The 10156-nt window shown below is 37.5% G+C and overlaps 1 protein-coding gene across 2 annotated transcripts in view; it reads left to right on the forward strand.

The window, feature by feature from the left end:
• Ppp4r4 (protein phosphatase 4 regulatory subunit 4) overlaps positions 1 to 10156 on the forward strand; it is an 88683-nt gene that overhangs the window by 55494 nt on the left and 23033 nt on the right. For both annotated transcript variants that reach the window (XM_021202199.2, XM_029541049.1), the window contains 6 exons: positions 2132 to 2253; positions 3790 to 3912; positions 5057 to 5226; positions 5545 to 5664; positions 9028 to 9105; positions 9775 to 9858. In XM_021202199.2, the coding sequence (XP_021057858.1) occupies positions 2132 to 2253; positions 3790 to 3912; positions 5057 to 5226; positions 5545 to 5664; positions 9028 to 9105; positions 9775 to 9858 (697 nt within the window). The remainder of the gene's footprint in view (positions 1 to 2131; positions 2254 to 3789; positions 3913 to 5056; positions 5227 to 5544; positions 5665 to 9027; positions 9106 to 9774; positions 9859 to 10156) is intronic.

Below are 10156 nucleotides of genomic sequence, written 5' to 3' on the forward strand. Positions count from 1 at the left end.
CTCTGTAGTACAGCTTAAGGTCAGGCATGGTGATTCCACCAGAGGTTCTTTTATTGTTGAGAATGGTTTTTGCTATCCTAGGTTTTTTATTATTCCAGACAGGATTATTTCTTAAGGACTAATTTGCAAATAAAATTACAGAGAATATACTCCGCTTCAGTAGATTAGAATACATTTAAACCAATTTGCTTGATCATATGTACACATTTACTTAGTGTTGAGGTCTCTTGTCCTGTTACAGACATAACAGTGGGACTTTTCTCGGTATGGTAACAGGAAAGTGATGGTACCTCATGGCTGCTTGTGTTGGTTAGCTTCCTGTTATTGTAACAGATGCTGTGATATCTTATGGAGAGAAGCTTTATCTGGGGTCATTATTTGGAGGTTTCAGTTTGAAATAAGGCTGATGATCTCTTACTTTGGGACCTCTAGGAGACAGCACAAGGAGTGGAGAGTGGGCGGAGCAAAGCCATCACTTCTTGACCAGGAAACAAAAATGAGGAAGAAGGTGCTATCTGCTTCCAGAACACATCTCCAGTGTCTGGAAAACTCCCAACATGACCTCTGTCTTAAAGTTCCCAATGCCTCCTTATAATAATCAATTAAAAAAAAAGTTGTGGGCTCTAGTGAAAAGAATAAATTAATTATCTACTTAACATTATAAAAGTTCAAATAAAGTTAAAATTAAGAACTATTTAAGAAATTAAAATAGGCTAGAAAAATTCCAGTGCCTAGTGAATAGTTGTACAGATCACTCTCTTGAGTTCAAAAGAGAAAGATAAGCATATGAATTGCTTAGAGGTATGCTGCTAGATCTGTGGTGGGGAAGAAATATCTGTGCATGCCCTGCTGCGGTCAAGATGATGCCCATGTCATACAACAAATGCAGCAATTAAAGAGAACACAGTAGAAAACATCATTCAAGTGATGAACTGAAGGAACAATTTTCTGGTGAAGTCTTTCTGTTTGCTTTTTTTAAAAATTCTCTCTCTCTTTCTCTCTCTCTCTCTTTTTATTTTTGACTGACAGAGCTTCATTTTGTAATCTTTGCTGACCTGGAATTCACTGTATAGACCAGGCTCAAACTCTGCGATTCACCGAACCTTTAATTTTTTTTGAGACTTATTTATTTATTTATTTATTTATTTATTTATTTATTTATTTATTTATTTAGCTAGCTAGCTAGCTAGCTAGCTAGCTAGCTAGTTAGTTAGTTAGTTAGTTAGTTAGTTAGTTTTATTGAGACAGAATCTCAGTGTGCAGCCCTGGCTGGTATAAAATTTGCTTTATAGACTGGGTTGGCCTTGAACTCACAGAGTTCTGTCTGCCTCTCCTATTGAGTTGTTTCATTGTTTTGTTTTAAACTCTGTTAATATACTATGTGGGGTATATGATATGCTGTCTTCTGTATTGTATAATAGAAAGACTATATATGAAGGCTCCCTTTCATCACTCCAGGCTCTTGTTATCAGTAGAGATGAACTGCTGACTAGGGACTGATTATGATTAAGTTCTAAGCTTTTTTTAATCTATAAAAGCATTTACCATCCCTTATTCTTTTAGATTGAATATCCAACGTTGTCTACTATTCTTTTGTGTGGAAAGTAATTATTTTAGTAATGTCAACTGCATGTCAGATAATTAGAAAAATAACATGCCTCAAAATCTAGATCAAATGATTTTGCTTGAATTTCTTCAAATACTGATAAAACATTTTTTCTTAACTAGCTGGATCAGTTCCTGAAATTTATTTAAAATAGAAAATTATATAATTTGTAAAGCATAATATATCAAACATCCTAGTTATTAAAATTTCTATAGTTATCAGTAGTTCACAGGAGAAATTAGAATTGATTTAACTGTTATAAAATTATTAGTAGTATTTCTTCAATATTTTTAAATCTTTGAGAATTTCATACAATGTATTTTAATTATATTCCCTCCTAGCCCCTTAACTCCTCCCATATCCACCCTGTATTTCTTATCCCCATGGCTGCCTTCCTCACCAGATGGGACGCGTGGGGACGAGAGCAGGGTGCTGGGACCAGCTGGGCTGCTCAGTTGTTTTTTATTAGACTCTGGCTGCAGGGTTGCTGCTCTGACTTATTTTCTTCTACTGCTTATTGTGCAGGACAGAACTGACAAAGAATGTGGTGCTTCCCGAATTAATAGAACTCTCTAGGGACGAGAGTGGCAGTGTGCGGCTTGCTGCTTTTGAAACCTTGGTTAACATGCTTGACATGTTCGATACAGGTAAAACTGCATGTGCAAGCATCTTTATTTCTGAAAGTCAGGTTTTCCATGTTTTCCATTGCTAGGAAGGAGCAAAAGCTGCTTGAAACTTTTCTGTCAAGTGTAGAGTGTTATGGGCATTCCTCTTTAATATCTTATGTGCTTCTGCTCTTACCATCATGGAATTTGCTGATGCTTTGTGCTTCCTACTTCTCATTTCTTTCTTCAGAACATGACTGGCATATATAAAAGTTGAAGAATTTGGCTTGGAAAGTAGCCCTTAATTTCCTCAGTTAACTGATGTTAAGTCCTCAGGGTAACATGTCTAAATGACTGTAATGTGATTATAGCATGCCTGTGAGAGTTCTTTCTTAATAATATTTTAATGCCAGAAGACTGTCATTAAAATGCCATTGGAGGAGAAATTTGGAGTAGATAATTCAGTGGGGATGTGTAAGAAAGGATTTCTTGTTATCATCCTAACCAAGGCTCAGAACAGCTAGCTGTTCTACTAAGCATGTCTCCAGACCCAGGTTGATGCTGGCTCTGGACGAGTAGTTCATCAGTGGATGTTAGCCCACAACAAGGTAATGCTTAGCGGGTCAAATGTCAAGACTGAGGTGAGAAACTCAATTGTGTAATTGTAGGGTTTGGCTCACTGGGACTGTCAACATTTGATCTGAATTAGAGCCTCTGAAAGATTATTGCAGTATAAATGATGATTCTGTATAAATATTTCAGAATGGTCATTGAGGTAATATGATGAACCACAAGTTTCTTTGCTGGTTTTTTCTTCAAGTTCTAAGACCATTTTATTCTTCATATAGTGAAGTTTCTCCTGCTTCATATAATGCTTGCTCTGTTAATCAGTAGCTACTGTATGGATTTCCTTTAATAACCGGAGCTAAGGCTCTGAATTCTGATGGTAATACAGTCATAATAGCATGACACCCATGCCTCCATTATAGCTTTTCACCCCTCAGTACTGTTGCATGTCTGATGGCTTAATCAACTGAGGGAATTTTCACAGGTATCTGGAAGTGAGACTTAAATATTGCTATCATATCAAAAGCATATGGCCTAAGTAGAAACATATACTTAACTGGTCAACCTTTAAAGACCATCTAAGAAGTAACAACAGTGAGATTAAGTAGACAGGTTAGATTTCAAGTTGACTTTAATAAAACCAATATGAAAGTTAGTGTGGCATGGGAGGAATGTAAAAGAGAACTCAAAGTTTCCTGGGCCTGCTGCTATCCAACTACTTAAGTTGAAAATGTTAGAATTCTTCTGGTTATTCACACTCAAGACCCCATTGATGTAATTGTTTAGTTGTGGTGACTCTATGTTCATTCCTATGTGGCTCCTGTACAATTCCAAACTCACAGTTTCTGGTGATCTCACCCCTTGCCTCCTGTCCCTCTATCATGACTGTCAGGTATCTCTATCATTAGTCTAGCAGAGATGTTTTTCTTCTTCAGCATGTATGTCTTAGTTTCCACACCGTAATGTCAACAACTGCCTCTAAACTATATATTGTTCTGTTTTGTTTCCCAGATGACAGAAGTCAAACTATACTTCCCTTAGTGAAATCATTCTGTGAAAAGTCTTTCAAAGCAGATGAATCAATTCTGATTTCTTTATCGTTTCATTTAGGAAAGCTATGCCATGGACTCTATGGTATGTTACATGGGGGTTGCAAGCCTAGCTGCTCTTCTCTTTTGCCCCGACTCATTTTGTTCAACTCTTTTCGGGTAGCCCCTGCTCTCAAGTGTGCACAGACTTAGGAGAGCTTAGATCTTGGTAACATAAGTTAGAGCACATTTAGAAATGATGTTTTCATGGATGGCACCTTATTTGCAAAAGTCAGTAAGTGCAGCCCACAGAATTTCTGGGAAATTTGTATATTTATGATGCAGCATGCTAATAGAAGTTCAGGACATTAGCTCTTCATACGCGAAGAGAATAACTTTAAAAACCATTTCTCGAATGACAAATATAGCATGTGAGTAGTTCAGCTTAGAATGTAGGCCAGCACTCAGGAATCATGTTATTTGAACATATTCTTAGCTTATTGTGATCATAGAAGAATTAAGCTCTTATCTAGCATAGTAATATACTTAATATGGATTGCAGACATCTGGTAATTGAAAAATGTTTTACAGTGTCCACTAAATCCCTGGATCTGACAGAGTTGATGAGCATGGATCTATCCTGTTGATGAATAGTATTTCTGATCACGTTGGCATCTTCCAGGCTACGTTCTTTAGCTCCTTCTCTGTAGATACATGTACATTTTTTTCCTGCAAAGACTTTAAAACATATACCATAAATACACAGCAGTATTTTAAGAATGGTCCTGATAATATTAGTATCTTAGTTCTCTACAAGCTGTAGAACAAATGCAGACATAATTCCTGTTTTCTGTACATATTTTTTAAGTTAAAATATTATTTATCATTTATTTTTATTTTTTTAACGTTTATTCTTCTCTCATACGTTACATCCCAACCAGAGTTTCTCCTCCCTCCACCCCTTCCAGCCCTTTGCCTTTACCTCCCCTGACCCCCAGATCAACTCTTCCTCTATTTCCCTTCCGAAAAATCTTCCTATATATTATTAAAGTAAATACAAGGTGAAAAAATATGACCTGCTAGCTTTCTTCAGAGTATTTGTTTGCTCATTGCTGTAACTATGAACCAACCATCTGTAGTCGTTTTGCTTTAATATTTTGTTCTAAACATTTTTGTTGTACTCTGAGTTTCTTTAAAAAAATTTTTGTTTGCAATTGAAATGCTGGACTCAGGTTTTACATTTGTTTTAGGAATTTTCACTCCAGATCAGCACTTGAGATTTTTGGAGTTTTATAAGAAACTTTGTACATTGGGTTTGCAACAAGAAAATGGCCACAATGAAAGCCAGATTCCATCCCAAAGCGTAGAGCAGGAGAAGAAATATACTTCAGTACGAAAGAACTGTGCTTACAACTTTCCGGTAATAAAGTACCTGCTTATGCTTAGTGGTCGTTTTGATTGTGGCATCAAAACATATGAGTAGTGTACATTAAAATATTGACCTCTCTGCACTTGTGTTTAGCACTGTGTCTAACTGAATAGAGGTGTTAAGCAAATGTTGATGCAATTTATATTTCTTTGTATATAAATTAGAATTATGTATTTACGCATTGGGTTTTTACAAACAGTATTTTATTAATGTTTAATAGGATGTGATTTCCATGTTAGTGAGATGATTACATCAGGTATTGATGCATGTTTTTCTCTCCTTCCCATTCATCTCCTTCACCTCCACTAGGCCATGATTGTTTTTGTTGATCCTAAAAACTTCCACATGGAACTCTATTCTACATTCTTCTGCCTTTGTCATGACCCTGAAGTACCAGTCAGATACACTATTGCTATTTGCTTTTATGAAGTAAGTCTAAGAATGAATTCCATTGTGCACATGTTGATTATCTCTGTTTTTTAGATACTGGTTTAATATTCTCTGTACTGTGCTTATAGACTTGTTAGAAGATAGAGACTCCATACCTCTTTCATGTTATAGTTTTAAGTCTTATTTTATAATCCCCATAATTCTCTTTTTAATGTGTTTACAAAATCCATTTACATAAATGCATTATATTCATTTACTCATTGACCTATTTTCAGAGTATTTAAATAGAATATTTACCTTAAGCCAGACATTATGATAGCTATAATTTAAAATGATTTGCCATATTTATACTTTGCCCCTATGCTTAAGTAGTTTTAGGGTAAATGGAAAATTGAGTAATAAATTATTTACACTTATTGCTTTTACTGCAAGTGAGATTTTATGTGCACAGCTTTTAGCTTCAGCTGTACAGCTTTCTATAAGTTATGTGCAAAACCAAACTTTTATGGTGAACATAGTTAACTTTTTTCATCTTTGAAGTTGAAATTAGGGACCTGTTTCTAAGAAAAACAGTAAGAACCCATGTATGTAGCAGTGGCCAAGCATGTCTACTATGTGTCTTGTCACTGTGACAAGCTACCCGACAGAAACAACTTAAGAGAGCTTAAGTTTTATGTTAGCTCACAGTTTGGGGCACAACCCATCATGGTGGGAAAAGCTGGTGGCAGGAGCAGAAGGCAGCTGACCATGTTGGAGCCACAGTCAAGAGCTGTCACATGCTGCCGACAGCTCCTCTCATTTATTTGGTCCAAGCCCCCAGGCCATGGAAGAGAGCTGCCCCAGGCAGAGTGTCCTAGTCTGTTTCTCTGTTGCTCTAGTAAGTACCATGACCCAAAGCAACTTGTGGGAGAGATGGTTTAATAAGGCTCACACTTCCAGATTGTAGCCCACAACGAGGGAAGTCAGAACAGGAGCTCAGATAGGTGCCTGAAGCAGAATGTATGGAGGAGCGCTGCTTCCTGTGCTTGCTCTGTGGTTCTCTCAGCTAGCTGTCTTACACAGTTCAGGTCCACCTGCCTAGCAAATGGTGCTGCCCACAGTGGGCTGGGTCCTTCTATGTCAATTATCAATCAAGACAAGACTCCACAGACATAGCTATAGGCCTGTCTGATCTAGGTAGTTCCTTAGCTGGGCTTCCTCTTCCATGGTGACTCTATGCTTAGGAAGTGGACAACTTAAGCTAAGACAGGATGGGCTTCCCACCTCAGTTAATCCAATCTAGAAATTCCCTCACAGATGTATGCTGAAGTTTGTCTGCTAAATTCGTCTAGGTCCTGTCGCATTGACAATCAGTATTAACCATCACAATATATAAGCTATAACTTGTCCATTCAAAGTAGCCACATGACAGACTCTTTATAATTGATATGATAAAATATTTTCTTTCCTTATAAATCCTATAGTAAATTCTTTTTTTTTGTTTGTTTGTTTTTGTTTGTTTGTTTGTTTTGTTTTTTCAAGACAGGGTTTCTCTGAGTAGCCTTGGCTGTCCTGGAACTCACTTTGTAGACCAGGCTGGCCTGGAACTCAGAAATCCACCTGCCTCTGCCTCCCGAGTGCTGGGAATAAAGGCGTGCGCCACCACACCTGGCTCCCTATAGTAAATTCTTATTGTTCATAGGAATATTTCATCTTCTCTCTTGCACTGTATCCCATGTCAAGGCACTACTAGATTAGCTGAGAGAGTGCAGGGTATTAATAACATCGTTATAAATATTATTCAAGATGCTTTGGACTGTTGACTCTTTGCTTCTTTAAAATGTCACCTTTCTGGGGCTAGGGAGATGGCTCAGTGGGTAAAGTGCCAAATTGTGAGAATTAGAGTTCAGACCCCATGCAAATCTTGGTGGGCATGGCAGCCAGCCTTTAATCCATGACCACAGGAGGCAGAGATAGGGCATCTCCAGACCAGGCTAGGTAGCTAAACTAGATGAATCTGGAGCAGTCCTAGGCTTGGAGAGTGATGAAAAAAGACACCCAACATACTTCATATGCGCACATACATGTGAATATGCATATGCACATGCACCCACCCAAATAATGCAAACATGAATAGCAATGGAAGAAAATTTAAAATTAAACTTTCTGACATTGATGAAATACATATTCACACGACAAAGTATAGGAAATATTCCACTTAAATGACACAGTTATTTAAAGCAATTCCAATGCTACACAGTTAGTTGTATCATCTCTGTAGGTTGACCCCACAAAGCTTACTTTTGGAGGAGGAAGGGGACTTCCTATTGGAGCCTGCAGGATATTCCTTCATTTAGGTTGGTCACCATGCACTCTTCAGAGGAAACTGCCCAGGAGTGAGGTTTTTGCAAACAGTAGTTTCCCTTATCTCCTTAACAGCACACATGCACATGCGCACATGCGCACACGTACACACATCAGTATTCCTGTAATAGGAATACTGTGGAGATGGTTGTTTTATGTATTTTATGGATATCTAGTTCTCATGTTCTTGCAGTCATATCTAATGTGTGTAGGCTAAGGGTAATGTTTAGATCCCTCAAACAGGGCTTATTTTGCCCTTTAAATAATGAAAACTCACCACTGTGTTTACAAGATTTGATAATTACTATGTCATAACTTTATTCTGATTTTTCAGAAAATGTCATTTTGAAAATACTCCTAACAACTTAAAACAACCCAAGTGAAAGATTTCAAAATACTCTTTATTCAGGCATCTTCCCACCCCAACCCCTGTAAATAAAACTTGACTCAAACTTAGTATGTTATATCTTCCTCTCCCACCCTTTACAAGGTAAAGGACAAACTGCTTATGTGTGTGAGTTCTGAGTTTGGTTAGAGGAATCCTACCAAAAGCATTGATCTAGACCTGCTCAGACCCCGTCAGTTCCTCTCAGACTGAGGACAGGCTCTGACAGTGATGAGGAACACTGTCAGGCCTTGTTGGGGGTTACTCCAGTCAGTGTCATCAAAGCTTTCAGTTCTGTTCTGTCTTGGAGTGGGAAGCTGGAGTGGGAAGAAAAGCCTGTGTGCCTTGGGTATTCTTTAAGGCCGCTTGGTAGCTCTGGGACTTTAAACTGCGAATGAGGGGCTGTGTGTTGTTATGGGCCAGTGCAGGAGTCCTAGCTCTGGGAACCCATCCTTTGTAGGTGCCCCCTCCCCTCTTACACACATCTCACCCTGTGCCCACACATGCTATCATGGCAGGAAACACATCTATGCAGCTAAAGTTACTAGAAATTAATTTTATACTTGTGTTGTTGCTTATATTTATTTTAGAAGTATTTAATAAGAATGTAGTAAAAATATATATTTTAGTATTCTATAGTCTCAAATCTGAGAGATTTCATTGTTGTGTTTTAGGTATCCAAACTTCTGAATTCTGGAGTACATTTAATTCACAAAGAGCTGATAACATTGTTACAAGATGAGTCACTGGAGGTAATATAAGTTCCCATTCTGGCATTTATTTCTTTTATGTTAAGCTAAATTATGATAGTGCCCGTGTCACTGTGTCATTGGCAAAATCTTAGAAATTCTGGCTTTTGGTGCATCTGGTTTTAAAATGAATGTATGTATTATTTATTAAGGAAAATTAGAAACGCTAAAACATACACAAAAGCGAAGCTTCAATTAAAGCACTGTTGGTATTTTGTTCCATTTTTGGTTTTTCTAGTCAGGCTGCCCTTCTCTATTACAGGTTTTACCCACACTTGTAATCACAAAGCCTTTCAGAATGTTGCCCAGCATTGTTCTGAGAGTGTATTTTATCTTTCATATAGACTCGTGAAGGTTTTGAAATTCTTCCATCTGATGCTATATTTGACACACTCTATTCACCAGAGTGACTCTTAGCCTGGGAGGCATAGCTACATCACTGGATATAGACTCCTTTCCAAAGTTGGAAGGCAGTTTTGAGTATGTTAGCTTTCTCCAATTTAGATGAGTAGAAGCTACACTGATTTTTTTTTTTTTTAAAGAAAAAATAATAGGAACACCAAAAATGTTTGGTCAGTAATATTTTTTCTATGTATAAATTGATTTGTGGAGTTAACTAATTTAGAAGATAGACAATAACCATTATAAACACAATCAATATCTCTTTAAAAGGTTCTAGATGCTCTTATAAATCACCTTCCAGAAATCTTGGAACTTATGTCTACTGGAGGAGAAAACACTGTTCAAGAAAATAAGGTAAATCCCATCTTTCAAGAAAGCTGGGTGTTTGTCATCTTATTCTGCATGGTGGTTGTGAGGAAATAACAGAAAAGTGCATTAAAATTGTTGTTGCCCTTGTGCTGGACAGTGTCCAACCCTCTGTGTGTTGTCAGGATGCAGGGATGCAGCCAGCACATCCCCAGACAGCTTTGAAATTTACATGAGGGGTCTAGAGAGATGGCTTAGCAGCTAAGAGCTCTACTGATCTTATAAGTAAGGACCTGGGTTCTATCCCAGCATTCTTTTTTAAATTATTATTATTTTCTTTATTTAC

This window comes from Mus pahari, chromosome 7, assembly GCF_900095145.1.
Source record: "Mus pahari chromosome 7, PAHARI_EIJ_v1.1, whole genome shotgun sequence".
Classification (NCBI taxonomy): domain Eukaryota; kingdom Metazoa; phylum Chordata; class Mammalia; order Rodentia; family Muridae; genus Mus; species Mus pahari.